The sequence below is a fragment of the Eucalyptus grandis genome, chromosome 8 (genome assembly GCF_016545825.1).
Source record: "Eucalyptus grandis isolate ANBG69807.140 chromosome 8, ASM1654582v1, whole genome shotgun sequence".
Taxonomy (NCBI): domain Eukaryota; kingdom Viridiplantae; phylum Streptophyta; class Magnoliopsida; order Myrtales; family Myrtaceae; genus Eucalyptus; species Eucalyptus grandis.
Window position 1 is genome coordinate 8,333,976 of NC_052619.1, and position 18,458 is coordinate 8,352,433.

Consider the following 18,458-nt stretch of genomic DNA (forward strand, 5'->3'; position numbering starts at 1 on the left):
TCTTCTAATTGGGATTTGGAATTTATACTTGGATCTAAAATCTTTCACTGGATCAAACTCAAAACATTTTCTCAATAACAATTGTAACTTGTTTTGTAAGACGATGTGAGAGTTCTTTTTTGTCCATTACATATATTCACCCCACTGAAATGCAAAGTGACCTTAGGTCCTTTACTATGATACTAACTTAAGTTTGATGATTGACATCAATATTCCAAACACGCTATTTAAGAAATTTTAAAAAAAAAAATAGCCAAAAGATCAAGGCAAGGTATAATCATCTCAAAACATTTCCTAGAATCGCGGGCACGTATGTAAACGTAATGTTTGATTGTGCTTTAAAGTGTCTAACACGCAAAGGAAAAGACAAAGTAAGCCCCACTTAAGCCCCACTTGATTAAATAACTGCTTTCCCTGACATTGTTAAAGGAAGTGCAAGACTAGCTAATTTTTGCTTGAAGCGAGAATCTCAACAGGGTTCCTTTCCATTCACCAAAACAACTCTCTTTGTACCGGAAAGACTTGATATTTGTTAACATGGTTTCGTTTATTTAACTAATTAGTCAAATGATCTCGTTCAATGGTGACTAATGATCCCACATTACTCACATATGAACTATTACTTGGTAAAATATTAAATTCTAAGGGTGGGTGGAATTTAATCAAAATGTTAAATTCTTGATGGGCCACTTGTGGGGGAAAATTGTCCAAGAAATCTTAAATCTATTTTTGTTTATTTAATTTTAAACTGTTTAATTTTACTAATTGAGTCATAAGCCTTTTTTAAGTTTTGCCAATTGAATCAATTTGGCCAAGATGTCAGCCATCCTACGTGGCGCAAGGCAAAGCATTGACGTGGACAAATTTAAATAATATTTTAATATTTTTTCAAATTTTTTATTTTTTATTTTTTACTTTTCATTTACTCTTTTTTTCTACTTTTTTTTTTTCCTTTCCATCTTTTCATTTTTTGTTTCCCATGGTGGCCGGCGAGGCCATTGTGGCTCAAGCAAGGCCACGGTTGCCTTCGCCGGCGGCCGACAAGACCCGGCGGGGCCGGGCACCGCGAGGCTACTTCGGGTGTTTGGAATCACTGAGTCAGCGACACTAGCAAGGATAGCTTGCGAAGGTGACATTTGGGATCGACGTTCGATTTGAGATCAGGGCAGATGATAATGGCGGCCCTGATGATGGGGTCGTTCTATGCGAGTACGCTCTCCGGCAACAAAGCCCCCATCTACGTCCCTTCGCTACTTTCCGACTCCAACTCCAATTCTTCTCTTCTTCTTCCTCCTCTGCTCGTTCTTCCGGGGACTCGCTCTTCTTCTGTTGCAACCTCATGTTTAGTGTCAATAACTGGCTGGCAAAATAAAAAATAAAAAAGATCGAAGTTTGTGAAGGTGGTGTGACCTTATTGCGGAGTCAGCGACACGAGCATGAATCCAATGAGGGGTTTTATGATTATGAATCTAATGAGGGGTTTTTTTGGGTATGCATACCAAGTTTAGGATATCCTTATGGACCAAGTCACTGGCTTTGTAGGTATATGCCTTACCACGAGGAGAATTTTGATCACATTGTCATCATGCGTTATGTCGTAACATGATAAGAGAACATTATCGTTTCATACTCATATACTTAAAATACTAGTAAAATATTTCAACAAAAAAGAGAGCTAAAATAACAAAGTATTTTTACTATAATTTTGTCATAGTTGATTTATTGTCGCAAAGTAAGTAGAACCACAAACACTTCCGGACAACTAGCTTTGGAATTTGCATTCCTTGGCCCGCCGCCCCCCCTTTCTTTTTTTTTCGTTTTATTTTATTACTTTATATTTTTTGTATGGTCGTGATGGAATCTTACGAACCTCGCTCCTGGACTCCACGCTCCGACAAGGAGATGTGTTCCAAATCCAAGCTATGGGCTCCCTCAATTTTCTGGCAATAAGATAACAATTTTGCTTCTTCTTTTTTTAATTATCTCTTCGTAATTTCCAAACTATTTTGGCGTAACTTGCACATTATTCAATTTGAAGGTCAGTAAAAAATGGACAATTTTGCTGCTGTATGGACTGATGTAATTGCCGTTAGTGGGACACGCGTGTTAGCACGGGATGTCAATAGGTAACCACGCAGAAGACAGTTCCCGCAAACTTAGAGGAAATCACTTTTTAAGAGACTACCAGTAGAGTCACAAATTGATTTAAAAGTAGATGAGGAAAACTTCAAACAAACGTTAACGCCCCATTTATTTTGTGAAAAATAAATAATTTAAAAAATATTTTTTTTGAAAATAATCGATTATATTAATTGAAATAATTAATCAATGAGAAATGTTTTCTTTATTGATGACAAAGTATGTTTCGATAATGCCTATTGTCTCAGGATTTCGATTACTCCATTTTCTTTCTTCTCCCCTTCTCTCTTGTTCCTATCCACACGATTGTCTTGACCTGTATTCATATCCGAATTAACTCCAATGATATGTTGTGATATTACTATTTCTCGTGCATCATGTAATTACCCAAGAACCCAGGTTTGTGTTCTTGAGGACCATACCAGGAACATGAACAGGTTCATTGCATGCTGTTTCTCCAGCTGAGAATCCATATTTTCGAATTCGGATATAAATGGCGGGAAAGATCCAGAAAGCCGTCTGAAAGCCAAAGTCATCCAGTTTCTTTTTAATTCTTCATATGGCTATCTTCTCACTCTTGGAGCAATAATGAGAGATGGAAATGTCCCTCCCATGTCTTACAATTAGTAAGATGGAGTCGTAGTGGCTTGGGAACCGAACTTCAGTCAAACGAGGATGTTGGAAAACATGGGCTGACAGGACTATCACTACAAGCAACAGGTGCTTTGTGTATACCACTCTCTCACTTATTCATCAGGAATCGGACGAAGCAGAAAGTGTTCAGGACCCAGATGCGGGCCGATGTATTTGTCATTGGTCCTTTGCGGATCTAATCCGATTGAGGAGCTTTCTAATACAAGTTCTTTGCCTCCTTTGAACTTGGATGAATCTGACTTTAAGAACTCTTGACTGTACACCTCAAATTATGGTCGAGATCAATGATCTAAAAACAAGCCTGCGGTATGTACATCAATCAAAGATACACGGGGAAAAAGATCGCCCTCCAAGCAGTCCTTTGGTATTTGTTTGCTGAGGACAGCTCCGGCGTCTCCCTCCTTCAGGAACCTCTGAGATTCTCAAAGAGTTCAGGAAGATGAACGTTGGTGAGCTTCGTCCTCTTGCTGATCTCGCGCTTCTTCTTCTTGAGCTTGGGCTTCTGTGAAATCCCATGGATTTGGGCCGCAAGCCTTCTCTGCGTCATGTTTTTTGACGGTTTCATCCTATTCTTCTGGAGATCTTTCTTGATGTCAATCATGTCCCGAGGTAATTCGATTCTCCGAAAGAGTTGCTTCAGATCGTCATCTACTTTTATGGGCACCTTGGGATCATTCGGGAAGGCAATATCCTCCTGAGAGTCGAACTTCGATAGGAGCCATACTTGACCAGCAGCTTTCAAGGCCTGTAAACTTTTGTATATATGCATTAGAAATCAAGAAGCATAACAAAGAACTCCATTTGTCATTCCCGGACCAACACGAAAACGAAAATCATATACTTTTTAAGCTTCACTGTATACTAAATGCTTCATTAGTGGACTTCCCATCTATGATTTATGTAGAAACTAAAATTAAAAGACGATAGAGACCTAACACATTAATTCAGATTCTGATAAGAACCTCCTCATAATACCAATATCGCTGACAAATGAAAAAATTCACTATTCCAATAGCGATAGGAAATGTAGGTAAAGCATGAAATATTCTTATCACCATTTTGCTGGTTGAGTTCTGATGTTAGTAAGTGTGTGCGTTAGGTCCAATAGTCAACTAGAACAACAATCCAATCAATTCCATAAGGTAAAATGACATGGCAGGAACTCTGACATTCATTCAGCAGTCATTTCAATTTATTACCCTGTAAATATAGAACATTAGAGGAAATGCAAAAATCAATCATAAACCACAGCAACAATCAAATGTCAAGCTATAAAGACTACACGGTACTTTCAAGGACATATTTTTAAACCACTTTCAGATTGCGTGCTAGCCTAGCAAATTAACTTCAGCTGCCTTTTATCGTAGTTGTTTATTTAAAAGAAAAAGGAAAACCAGACTTGAGTCACAATGAACCAAGGAGTACGTGATCAGCAAGTAGATATACCTGTAAGGGTGCGTTTGGATGGGCATTTAGAAAGCCCATCCAAGCCCCAAAGCCCTTTCACCCAAAAATGGGTGTTTGGCAACCATTCCCAAGGGGCTTTCAAGTGAAAGTTTCCCCTTGGGAATGCTGAAAGCTCTCAGCATTTTCGGAATGCTGGAGGTCCATTTAATGAAAATATTATTTCCTATTTTACCCTCAAAAGTTTTTTGAAAACCCACCGTTGCCCCTGCATTTATTTATTTTTTAAATGAAAAAGAGCAGCCCTTCGCCGGACCGGCGAAGGGTGACGGCCGCCGGCGAGCTGGAGATCGGCGCCGGCGGCCGCCGGGCTGGAGGTCGGGCGACCTCCGGCGAGGGTCGCGCGACCCCGAGGGCCGCCGGAGGTCGCTGACCTCGGGCGACGGGGTCGCTCGACCCGAGGGCCGCGCGACCCGGGCGACCGCCGCCCGGGTCTCGCGGCCGCAGGAGGCCCTCGCCCGGGTCTCGCGAGGGTCGCGCGACGACAAGGGCCGCCGCTGCGGCCGCGAGACCCGGGCGGCGGTCGCCCGGGTCGCGCGCCCCCGGGTCGAAGCGACCCCGGGTCGCCCGAGGTTGGGCGACCTCCGCGGCCCTCGGCCGGGTCGCGCGACCCTCGCCGGAGGTCGCCCGACCTCAGCCAACGGCCGCCGCGCGCAGATCCGGCTCGCCGTGCCGCAGCCCTTCGCCGGTCCGGCGAAGGGTTTAGCTGATTTTTCCAAAAAAAAAAAAAGAAAAGAAAATATAATACCCATAAAGCCCTTTCCAAAAGTTTTTTACCAAATGCACGTTCAACTCAAAGTCCATTTGCAAAATTTTTTTACCAAACATAACCGCATTTTTCCCAAATAGCTTTAGGCTTTCAAAGATTTGCATTGGACTCAAAGCCCATTGCAAATGCTGAACCAAACGCAGCCTAAGGGTGCGTTTGGGAACCACTTTGGGGTAAAGCCTTTAGGAAAATGCAAAGATCTTTGACTTAAAGATGTTTTTCAAAATGCAAACTGTGTTTGGCAAATTGTACTTTAAAAGCTCTTTGTGAAGTGCTTTGAGCAAAATAGCGTTTGGGGAATTTACACATTTACAAATGAGTTTTGTGATAAAAAAATTATTAAAAAAAAAAAAAAAAAAGACCGGCGAGGGCAGCGGCCGTCAGCAACCTCCGGCGACCTCCGGCGACCTCCGGCGACCCAGATCCGGGGCGGCGAGGTCGCGCGACGCCGTCGCGACCTCCGGCGACCCGGACTGGGCGGCGAGGTCGCGCGCGTCCGCGCGACGCGGCCTCGACCTCCGGCGACGCCGGATCTGGGGGGCGGCGAGGCCGCGCGCGTCGAGCGACGCCGCCTCGACCTCCGGCGACCTAGATCCGAGGCGTCGAGGTCGCGGGAGGACCTCGCCGCCCGGATCCGGGTCGCGACGGGGTCGCGCGACCTCGCCGCCCCGGATCTGGGGCGGCGAGGTCGCGGGAGGTCGCGCGACGCCCGCGACCCGGATCCGGGGGCGGCAAGGTCGCGCGACCCGGATCTGGTCGCCGCCGAGCCTCCGGCACCGGATCTGGTCGCGACCACCAGACCGCGACCGGATGGGTCGCGCGGCCTCGGCGAGCTCCCCGCGGAGGTCACACGGTGCGGCAAGCGACGGTCGCCGGCAACGCCGCGACTCGCGGAGGTCGTCCGACTCTCCGACGACGATCGCTAGGTCGCGGCGTCCCTCAGAGCGTCGGCCCGGAGAAGATGAACAGTGTTTCATCCAAGGGCACGAACCGAAAAAACAAAAATTCATGAGGACAATTTTGGAAAAAAAAGAGTGAACAAAGAACGCGTGGGCATGCCGAGAAAGCTGAAAGCCCAAGGCAGGTCCCCCCCTGCCTTGGGCTTTCAGCCTTAAAAATGCTAGCATTTTGTCCAGGTGCCTTCCAAAGTTTTTTCCCAAACGCCTTTTTTTTTGCCCAAAGGACTTTGGACCCCGAAGGGGCTTTGGGAAGTGGTTCCCAAACGCACCCTAAGTCCTCCATCACAGTTGGGTACGCAACCTTAAGGTCAATGACCTTAATGCCATCCGTGTAGCTTCTTATCAACTTTTGTAACTGATTCTTTTCCTTCACATCATGCCTTGACTGAAGCAATTAAAAAACCAAAACCAAAACATCACCTCAAGAAAGCAAAGTATATAATACAACAGAGGAGCTTCCAAGGAAAGTGTACCTTGTAAAGCATATCAACGTAACATGCGTTGTTTATCTGCTCTGGTGTAAGCGCCAGCCTTGTCTGGAAACAGTCATTCAATTAATGAAGACCATTCAGATAATATGTACTAGGTCTCTGATCTAAGCATCGATTGGTAATGTTTAACCCAACTCGAAGAGTAATAATGGAGGGATATGGGATGCAACAAGGAAAGACATGAAGGGGCAAGCACCCAAAAAAGAACAAAAAAAAGAAAGAAACATATTGACACCTAAATTTTGGCAATCCAATCATTGATTTTTTGCATACAAATTAGAGATTAATTCTAACCCCTAAAAAAAAGAATTGCATAGTATATCATTTTAGGCGCATTTGATATATTCAAACGATATATACAGAGAGGTATATTTCGTTGAAAATTGGAAGGTTTTGATATAATATTTCAAATGTGATATATATTTGGCATTGATCTTTGTATAATATGCATTTTCGACATAATAAAAAAAAATCAGATTTTTTAATTGTTGATGGGCATGAACAAAGGAAAGAAAATGAAATAAAATTGTGAAGATTACGCCTTATCGTGCGAGATGCAATCGAAAAGAAAAAGGAAATTCTGCTTCTTCCATATAGGGGCTCAATTTCGTTGCATATAAAAAGGGGACCTTTTCTCGTACGAGGGGGGTGGGATTCAAAAAAATTCAGAGCAAAAAAAAAAATTGTGAGAGTGGTTCCTTCATTTTGTTAGAGTTCGAAATTCAAAAAAAGAAAGAAAAAAGAAAATTTTTTTTTTTTGTAAAGGTAATGAATAAATAGCTTTGGACAACTATACAAAAGCCGCACAAAAAACTTACACTCTAACTAAAGTAAGTAGAAAGAGTGGAAGGAAGCCGAAGAAAGAGCCAAAGGCAAAGAGAAACAAAAACAGGAAAAAACAAAAAGCGACCAACAAGGTCACTTAAACAGAAGTCACAACAGCCAACACGAAACCTCAGCAATTCAAAAATGAAGAGACAAAGAACAGAGAGCTGAAGTAACTAGAAGCAAGAACACGATCCATGAGCAACCTATAGAGTCGAAGGACGGCCTGAGAAAATGGAGGGATCAAAGCCCCAGTTTTTTCTGAAGACGCTTGTTTCTTGGGATATCTAGAACATTTGAGAAGGTAAGTGCTTTCTCCTTTACATTGTTTACAACTTTAATCAGGTGATTTTTCAACACAGAGATGACCAAGGCTTCCCCACGGAGTATAATATCATTCCTTTTTTTTTCCAAATCAAGTAACATAAGGCAACAAAAGAAAATCTAGCAATATGGTAGAAGAAACTTTACCAGATAAGAATTTAATAGCCCAAGATAGGTTATTTAATAGCCCAAGATAGGTTCTCCGCCCACAGTCTCGCTCGCCAAGGTAAGTTACACCTTGTTGCCCAAAAGAAAGCAAGAGAAGCTGAGACATAGCAGTCAAAAAATAGGTGATTGATGGAATTCGGAACTTCATTGCATAACGCACAAGTGCAAAAGTCAATTCTTCCATGAGAGAGAAGGAGCTCCTAGGTAGGCAATCCGTTCTTCATAATCAGCCACAAATTAAACTGGAATCTAGGAGCAATATTAGAGTTTCAGATAAGAGAAGCCCAAGGCAACCGATTTTTTTTTGTTCTAATGCAATCCCAAGCAAAAGCCACCGAGAAGGATCCGGAGGGGTCTCGACTCCATAAGAAACGATCCCGAGTAGAGGATGAAATCGGAATGGGGAATCCCAAGCTTTGAAGGAAAAGCCCGAAGGAATCTCCCATAGGGGAGAGGAGATCCACGACTACTGCATGCTTTGGAAGACAGATATCTCAATAAGAGGATGCAGAATAATCTGATCAAGCGAGCCCTCTAAAAGCTAGCAATCAAACCATAAGGAAGCCGAAAGACCATTTCCAATTTTCCAGAGAAATGATAGCTAAAACTCTGCTCTTAGAAGTAAGATTATTTTCTAAGCCCAAGAGCAAACAGAAGGTGAGGAAGAGATCCAAAAGTTGTCCATTTTTAATAAATTGGAGTAAATCTAACGACACCATAAGGATTCTTTGTCTGTGAAAAGAATCCAAATCTATTTAAGTATAGTTGATTTGTTACGGTCTTTCAACTTACGAATACCCAATCATTCTTCATTCTTAGGAAGGCACACTTCATCCCACGAAACTTTACCCTTCCCTTTGTCAATAGTGGCGCAAAAAAAAAAAAAAGAGTTCTTTCATCTTTGTTTGGGAGAAAAAAAAAAAGAAAAGGTCAGCGAAGTGTTCTCAAAGTCTGCACAGAAGTGACGTCGAGTGAGAGAGATGTGACTCGTGAGAGCAGAGAAAAAAACAAGAAAAGGAAGAAAGAAGAAACGCAGGGGACTGTTTGTCTTCTTCGTTGCCCTCCGCCTCGCAGCCCCTCGTCGACCCCCTACGCCGCCTCGCCTGCTGCTGTCCAGAGGCCGCGACGCTGCTGCAGCCATCGTCTCCGCCCGCGCCTGCACCTCCACCCCGGTGTCCCCTGCTGCGCGAGCACCCGCTTTAACCTCCGCCACGCTTGCAACGTTTCCACCCACCCTCCGCCTGCACGCCAGCCACCGCCGCAACGACTTGCAGTAGCTCGCGACCTGCACGCCCATCGCCGCTGCTGGTCACCTCTGCCGGGACCCTCCGTCGCCCGTGAGCCCGCGTCGCTGCTGCTGTCCAGAGGCCGCCGCGCTGCTGCAGCCATCGTCCGACGCCCCACCTGCGACCTCTGCCTCCACTGCTCACCCGCAGCACCGCCAACAGCCCTGCTCCGCCGTGCCGGTCATTGGCGCTCGTGACCCGCGACTTGCCGCTCGTCCGCTAGATCCCGACGCCGCTGTTGCTGCTTCCCTCCCGCTGAAGCCCTTCGCCGGTCGCGCCCGCCTGCTCGCCTCACCCGCAACCTGCGAAGCCCATGCGATCTGCAGCCGCCGCGAACGCCGTCCTTGCCCAAGCACCCGCCAGCATCAAACCGCACCAGTAGCCAGTAGCCGTGCTTCCTTCTGCCCAGCACCGCATCTCAGCCCGACGCCTGCTCCTCCCGGCCACCACCGCTCCGTCTCTGCCTGTCTGCGACGACCGCGCCTGCAGCCAGCGACGCCGCCGCCCCCGCTCGCCTGCCACCACAACAACTCCGCCCGGCGTCCGACGTCCTCGCCCCTGCTGTCGCGCCCGCTCGCCCTTGCTGCTGCGCCTCCGCTTGTCGCTGGCGCCCGCTGCCGACGCCTCCCTCTCCCGGGCGCCGCCCGCCGTCGCTCAGCCCTCCGTCCAAGCGCACGCGTCACCGCCGCTCCACCAACAGCACCATCGCGCCCGAAGCCTATCGTGTTGAGTCCCCTGGGTAGTTTATTTTTATTTTTATTTTTTAATTTTTTTTTCTTAAGTTTCATTATTATTGGAGCATGGTATGTAGATGCTAATTATTTTAATATTATAGGCATTATCCCTTGTCCAAAATTATTATAATTATTAATTTGATTTGTAAGACGTCGGATTATTTTTTTAAAATTATATTAACTTTTGAGTATTTTGATAATATTTTAATTGTTAAATCATTATAATTATTAATTTGATCCGTAAGATTTCGGATCAGATTTTTAATTATTTTGAACTTTATGTTGTGATGTTTAGGGTTAAAATAACCGTTAATTTAACCTGTGAGACAACGGATTATTTTTGGTTATTTTAATTCTCATTGATGAAAATCTTGATTGTTTAGATATAGTTGCTTATATTGGAAAAATACTAAAAAACATAAAAATATCAAATTTTGCATCGGAGTGTGTTAGTAAATTAGGATTGCACCTATAGATGATTTTTGAAATAAATTAGGATTGAATTTTTTAGATAAGACCCATAAATAATGTTTGCACATTTAGATAATCTCATTTTTCTTTAAAAAAATAATTTTCTAAGATAGGATAGGGTTTAAGTCAAATTAATTACTAAACTAAATTAGATGAACATACATTTTAGTTGGTAAAATTAGGTTTTTTATTAATTCCGAATTAAAAAAACACAAAAATATTAGGTGCATGTCATTTAGTTTGCATGTTAGGTTCATTTAATTAGAAATAGTTTGTTAGTAAAATTATGTCATGTAGTTAAATGCGTGTGTTTTTTTTTTTTTTTTTGATACCTGTGGAACTCCCGTACGGCCGGTAGCCGGCGGGTAAACAATGCGTGTCTATTGATAAAGTTCTAATTAAAAGAAAAACCAAAAAATTGCTTGCTTTGCGTGTTTATTTATTTATTTTGTAATTTGTTTGATTGAGTGTTTAATGATGATTGAGCATCCGTGTGATCATCCCATTGTGTGATAGTGATTTAGCTTAAAATAAATCCACGCTGCATGCAAAAACATTTTTGAAAATAAAAAGAATGATACCGAAAGGGCATTAGAGAAATTTAGTGTAATCAAGTCTCCATATCCTTAGTCTCTGGTTCGTAGGAGTAAAATAATTCTCTCATTATTTTACTTAGGTGTCTAATCGACCTACCGTAAATCGATTAGTCTAGATAATAATCTTTTACATGTTAAATATTTGAATTTTAAGTTGCAAATTAGTATGAGCTTGAGAGAGCCCGAACTAAATTTAAAGATTTAGTAATCCATTAGCGTAAACTTAGGTGGTACACTCGAAATTTATGTCGCGACAAAACAACACACAGCAAATAGAGAATTAGATGAGAGAGATTGATGCCATTGACGGGTGCCAGGGACTTCTGGTGCAATAAATGCAATCTAATTCAGAAGGCCAAAGACTCAAAACGTGTGGAATTATGCGCAACAGGTGGCAAAGCTGCTTGTCAATTATTCCATTACTAAACCAAGACAACTTTGGAAGACCGCCTCCATTCAATGAGCTAGCACTCAAGAAAGGTGCTCAGTTTGTCCATGGCTGTTGTTTGACTCTGGAATTACTAACACCTTGCCCAAGTCCTCCATCATACTGATAAATATCACTGCTCCCGAAAAATCATGACCCTTATTGTAAAGCCACATTCATCAATCAATTAGTAAGTACCATCACACAACATTTGAGGGAGATTCAACTAATTCTCCATTTCAATGATTAATGGACCTCTAACTCCGACTAGTGACAAATCCACATCATGCATCCTACCCTACGTTGAGTAAATCAATGGCAGAGACAAGCCAACAGTTCCAGAACTTATTCGGTTTGCTATAAATATGAATAATCATTAGTACCTATTATAAGAGTGATAAAAAACAACCGTCATTAGAATACAACCAAACTTGAGTTCTCACACAATTGCAAGCGCCTGCACACAGAGAGAAGTTTAGATTACCTCATACAACAAGTCGATGACGCGCTTCATCTGAGCTCCTACAGGTGCTTTGCGTATACCACTAACATATTTAAGTCTTTCTGTATCATCTGAGAACTTGACAGCAGGCAATGTAGCTCGTGCACCAACAGGAGGTGCAGGCATGGGCTTTGCTGGAGTACTCGTGCTTCCTGCTCTGGCTACAATACTGGTAAGAGTGGATTGACACTTCTCCTGCTGTTTCTTGAATTTATTCAACTGTTCTTGTAATGCCATGGTTATCTAATAGGTAGTCGATCCTGTTCAATGCGTGTGAACCTCTCCTGCAATCTGTGCCGAAATGCGTAAGTCAGCAATAGTCAGCAATAAATGATATATAGCAGAGGACAATTCAAGCTACCATGACACATAAGATCGTGCAAGTTCAGCCCAAATGTTTTCAACTGAAGAGATTACCAATTAAAGCACTAAAAGAAGCAAAACAACAATGAATAACCAAGCGAAGCCCTCACAGCAACTTAGACAACAACCATGAGTGATTACAAAAATCACCCGATGACCATATCGCAGGGATGGATTGAAACAGCACGGTTAGACCAACAAAAGCAAACGCGCCTCCAGGATGCACAGTCGACAATGATGGCAAAGTTAATTTATGGACATCACCCAGTACCCTGTAAATACTACCCACCAACTGAAATTACTTCACCAAGATAAATACACTCCACAGAAACCCACTATCGACTAATACACAAGCCCTAACAACCCCGCCAAGAATCTCGGATGGTTCAGGAAGCAGATGCCAAAGTTTCCCAGAAAAAGAAAAGTCCAGTAATCAAAACAGCTCCTTTATGATAAATAAGCGTTTAACTTGACCAACAAATGGGAAAACCCTAAACCCTAGAGTCGAAGTTCTGCCACACTCCGAACAAGAAAATGATCTCACGCTTGTCAACCGTCAGGACATACGTATAAGTAGCATGAAATAGAGGGGAAACAACGACAGACTCGCGATCTTTCCTACAGAACATGGAAATTGGAATTGAGGATGGGAAGTGCAAAATTTAGCGAATGAGCAAGCACGTAAACGACTTTATAGAGAAGCACCTTACGTGCTCGAGGGCAGCGATTGAGCTCGTTTCAGCTTCGCTTTCGCTTGACAATGGCAAAGAGAGAGAGAGAGAGAGAGAGATAGAGATCAGCTCCTTTCGGCCCTTCCCTCTCTAATTGCAGGATCGTGCTGAGTAGGTCAAAATCAAATCAAATCAAATGGGGAACCCCAGATTGAAGGGGAAGAAACAGGGAAACGAAAGCTTAGGGCCTGCATGGAAACGTTTCTTGTTTCTGTTTCTGAACACTTTTCTGTTTTTTTGTTTCTGGGAACAAAAAAGAAGAAACGCGTTTCATTTGCGTTTATCGAAACACAAAAAAGTTACTTCTTGTTCAGAAACAATTTTGAAGAAACACTTCTCTTCTTCTCTCTCTTCTCTTTTCTTCTTCTTTTCTTTTTTTTTTTTTTGACGGTCGCCGGCCTCGGCCATGGCCGGGACCGGCCGTCGAGGGCCGGCGACGCCGTCGAGGGTCGGCGACCTCGCCGGATCTCGGGCGAGCTCGAGCTCGCAGCCAAGGCGAGGCCGAGCCTCGCCGGGGGCCGGCGAGCCTCGCCGTGGCCGGGCGAGGCTGCCGGCCCCGTCGGCCCGGTCGCCGGAGGCCGGTGACCGGGCCGAAAGAAGAAAAATAAAAAAGAAAGGAAAAATAAAATAAAAATATTAAAAAATTAAAATAAATAAAAAGAATAAAATTTACCAAACGCGTTTCAATTCATTTTTATTCCCGGAACAAACGTTACCAAACGCGTTCTTTTGTTCAAAAATTGTTCTCCGGAACGTAAACACTTTTTTTTTTGTTCCTCGGAACAAAAAAAGAAGAAGTGTTTCCATGCGCGCCCTTACCTTCTCGGCCAGTTCGATGGGTTCCGCCGGCGAGTAAATCCACCAAGCTCAACGTCGACTGTGGATCTTGGGTAGAAGGAAGTGTTGACGGATCGGTGGCCGGAGTTCATAGAGACCGTCGGAGCGCGGTTGTCGATTGCCGGTTTTCGCAAGAACAGTGCGCGCGTCTCCTGCGGGCCAAACCGAAGCCCAAGCTCATCAATTGTGCAGTTCATTTCAGAAGCAAGCCAAAGCCCATGAGCCAAAGCTCATGGGCCATGCAAAATATGATTGAAGACTGCCGGATGTACTTACAGCCCAGACGAGAGAAGTGAGCGTGAATTACTGCCCACGTGAGGCCGACCAGCTAAGCTGATTGGGCTTGCCCCAAAGCCCATCGTTGAAAAATCCCTCCCTTCTACTTGGTTGTGTTATCCTCCTTCGCCTCTTTGGAATATGTTGTGTTTTGAGCTTGTCTCTCATGTTCCGACGTTTTGTGACAACGAATGGAATAGTCTTTTCAACCCCGGAAAAAGGAATGGATTAGTTTTTTCATAAAATTCAAATAAAATATTCTCAAATGTTATTGAAACTATCTTATGCTATACCACGGGATGCATGGGGGTTATTATTCTTGAATATTTGGGCCGAAGGTTATGCTTGGTGTCCATTAAACTATGAAGAATTATTGGTACTGGGCTAGAAAGATAGACAGCATCTTATGAGAAGGGTATGTAGCTTGAGACAATCTAAGGATGGCTCCTTACTTGCATACGAAGAAAGAAGCAGATGGATTCGGCCATTTGCTACCACTATAATAGAATCAGACGGTACTACTGAAGGTTTCCCATGATAAATAGGATAGCAAGAGCACTTGCCTAGCCTAGCCTTCTAGAAAGGAGATAGATTCGAGTGACGGATCGTATTAGATAAGGACTTTTGATTGCCAACCCATTGTCTTTTTTGTATGTCAAAAATGATCTTAGAATTGTGAATTTTAATTGTGTGTGTTTGTGTGTATATAGAGGATGCGCCCCAACGTGCCAACAAATGGGTGGTAGAAGGGTCGATTTGGAATGACCTCCTCATGAACTGGAAAGCTACTCTTTCAAAGGGATACTCTCCCACTTGATTGATCTAGTTTCCGATGAGGAAAATCCACCTTTTGCCACCTCCTTCAATCGTGCAACCTAGTTTTCCAATCATAGGTGGCACTCTAATGCCTTGAGGAATCTATGCATCAAGACTAACAGATGAGACTAGTGAAATAAGTTACTTGCCCTAGTGCTACTCCCCAACTTCCTTCCTCCACAGAAGACTTGCTAGAGTAGCTTGTGTCATACTAGCTGTTTCCTATATCTAAGATGCTACTACCAATGTAACTTCACTCACAACTGTGCATTAATTTGCTCTCTCTTGAGTTGGCTTTTCTCTAAAAACTCGAAAGGTTCTGCCAGAAAGAGTTTGGGATTAGAGAGAGAGAGAGAGAGAGAGAGAGAGAGAGAGAGAGAGAGAGAGAGAGAGAGCCGCAAAGAGTTTGGGATTAAATTGTTTGGTCTTTGGAAGTTCCCTGATTGGTGTAGAGAGAGAGAGAGAGGACAAAGCAAAGCAAGGCAAGGCAGCATGAGCTTTGAATTTACCTCACCATTAGAACTGCCACTATTATATAAGCATTAACTTAGGATGGGAACTAAATTTAGAAACACCCATTTACCCCACATAACATTACAAGAAACAAAAAAGCAATAACCTTTTCTAAACACCAGCAACGCATTTCTCATAACATCACTTTTGGATGCATAATCATCAAGCAATTCTCTGATTTGCTCGATGCATAAGTAAAGTGACAAAATCAGGTTCCAACATTAGTACTAGCATGTGCATGATCTACTTTAATTCACTTTGATTTAGAAGATTGGAATATAGGCCAATAGTTAAAGTTTGGTTTTTCAATCATTTCTCCAAATTTAAATTCAGTGAATTTCACACTTTGCTCGACATGCATCACCAACCTAACATGGTTCATATGAATAAAGTAATCACCTATTTAGCTTGCTATAAAAAGTAAAGTTAGCAAAAGGCCAAAACAGGGTGATAAATGCTTACTCCAAATTGAAATAATTCCGAAGCATCAGGTCAATTGCTTTGATTCCAACAGACAAGCATATTATTACCTTGAGCATTAATCTCCATCTCAATTTGTGAAGGGAGTCATCATCACAATAAAACATTGCATGAGAGCATGTAGATCTCACACCACGTCACCATCAATTGATGTGATTTATGATCACCGTGATCACTATATGTTATCCATGTCTGAATAATTGGCATGCGGTGTGCGACACTGGCCAAGCATTTTTAACAATCAATACACGATGTTTACAAGAGTGCATCTGGTGCATGACACGGCTGAACATTTTGACCTTCCACTTATTGGGCCCACCTCTCAGTTAACTTAATTAAGCCCTACAAGTTGCAAATTAAGGCTTGAAACATGCAACTAAGAACTTACAAAAGCGTCTAAGTCCAAGAATTCATAACCTCAAACTAAGTTTTCTTTTTATGTTAAGGAAAAAAAATCAGTGCCACAACTTTTGTATAAAGTTGATTTTGGTGCCAAAACCTTTCAAAAATCAGTAAACTGTGAAATTGATCACTCTAGTGACTCCAATGACTTAAATTAATCGAAAAAGCTAACCTAACTCATTGAATTTACTTAAATGGATACTTTAAAAAAAAATTTGTTGAAGTGATGGTTCATAAAATTTTGATAGTATATTGATCCTTTATTAGATTGTAGCCACGAAATTCAAAACTTGACAAAGCGATGGCGGTAGTAACAAGCAAAAAATCACAGATTAAGTATTCTAACTTTGCCACTATTTTCCTTTGTCCAGTTAGACTCAAAAAAGTAAAATCGAGGATCAAACATTCTCTCAAAATACTTTCATTAAAAGTAACAAAGATCTATTTATCTTCCTTGTGAAAAAAGGGGGGAGTTGGTAAGTTTTTCATTAAGAACATGATGGCAAGAATAGCAGATCATCCATTTGTGTTGTCGCCATATAACGTCTCAAGGAATATGGACAACATGAAAGTGAGACGAAATACCAATTTTGTTTACTTTATATTAGTGGAGACTTGAGATATGGGACAAAACTTTAAAAATCAATAGAGAGACACGTCAAGCTCGGAGGAATTAAAAACCTCATGGTTAAAGCTATAAAAATCAAAGAAAAATATGTAACTTTTTTAAACCACTGGAATTTTGCTATTCTATATTATTATGGAAAGAAAAAGGATCTCTTAAAGAGATCACAATCCTTTTTTTCTCAAAAATATACTCAATTAGCTATTTGGCAAATATTCTATGGATGGACAAATGCATCGATTAACGATTCTCTCTCTCTCTCTCTCTCTCTCTCTCTCTCTCTCTCTCTCTCTCTCTCAACATTAAACATTTTCTATCTTATAAACAGCCTTGCTATAAAAAAGAAAAAGAAAAAAGTAATCTCAAAATTCCTACGTATTATTTTCATAACTTCTTTTCATTAATTAATAATTCACATGTTGTATGATACAGCGATTTCACAAAGCCTTTTGGATGTTAATTTTTTATATAGGCAATGCATGTGTATTTTTGTTATTATACAATAGAATAACACAATAAAAGAAGCCCATTAACACACTAGAAAGAAAAGCCAAATTAAGTTCTATCCGAAGCTCTTGATTAATTAAACACCTCGATTGATATTATCAGGAAAATATCTGTTTAATTTCTTTGGAAGAATTAAATATGTACTTTCTATAGTTGTTCTTTCTCCTGCCCTTTTCTTTTCTTTTTTTTTTTTCTGGTTCTCTAATTTTATGTGTTTTTAAAAGTATACAAAATTAATTAATCAAAATGCTAAAAGTAATTTCCTGCAATAACAACCCAGAATCAATATCTTCATATGCCATAGAAAGTGAAGGTAATTTCCCCTCCTTTTATCTTTAGTTAAGCAGCCCTTAAATAAATTACCCATGGATGATGTGATTGTTGCTCTCAGAATATCAATTCTCTTCATGTGAACATTCCAATAAGTAGACACAATTTACAATTTATCTTCTCTTTTGAAATTAGATATATAGATTCTTGGAAACTTGTATTTATTATAAGATTAATATCACGAAAAACTTCAAACTGGTATATTCGTGCTATATTTACACTAAACTAATTTTTGTATCACATTATTTATCTCAAATTAACTTTTTTGTTACAAAAAAATCCAAATTAATATATTTGTGCCACATTCACATCTAAAAAATCCCATTTTATTACCATTTTATTCAAACGGGTATGTTAGTTTAGAATAAATATAGTGCGAATCTATCATTTTAGGATTTTTTGTAACATAAAAATTAGTTTGAGGGTAATTACAGCATGGATGTATTGCTTTGGGAGTTTTTTTTTTTTTTTTAAACGCAAAGCTAGTTTGGGGTAAATGCGACATATTACTCGTAACGCCACTTTTGAATGCATAATCATTAAGTGATTATTTGAATTTGCTTGATGGAGGAGTAAAGCGACAAAATCAAGTTTTGGCATTTGTACTAACCTAAGTATGATCTACTTTAATTGAGAAGGCTAGAATATAGCCTGAGAGTAAAAGTTTGATTTATCTTCCCTCTAACTATTGTGGTTCTTACACATTGTCCAACCAGCATACTAGCCTAATGTGATCCATGGGGAATATAGAAATCGCCAATTTTAACCG

At 41.6% G+C, this 18,458-nt stretch overlaps 1 protein-coding gene across 1 annotated transcript; it reads right to left on the reverse strand.

Moving 5' to 3' along the window:
* Positions 1-2,954: 2,954 nt before the first annotated feature.
* Positions 2,955-12,092, reverse strand: LOC120286494. Its single transcript, XM_039298734.1, has 4 exons — positions 11,792-12,092; positions 6,459-6,521; positions 6,255-6,370; positions 2,955-3,545 (listed from the first exon to the last, which is right to left on the reverse strand). Exons 1-4 carry the CDS (start codon positions 12,044-12,046, stop codon positions 3,197-3,199), a joined length of 783 nt encoding a protein of 260 aa, XP_039154668.1. The 5' UTR covers positions 12,047-12,092; the 3' UTR covers positions 2,955-3,196.
* Between the last annotated feature and the right edge of the window lie 6,366 nt (positions 12,093-18,458).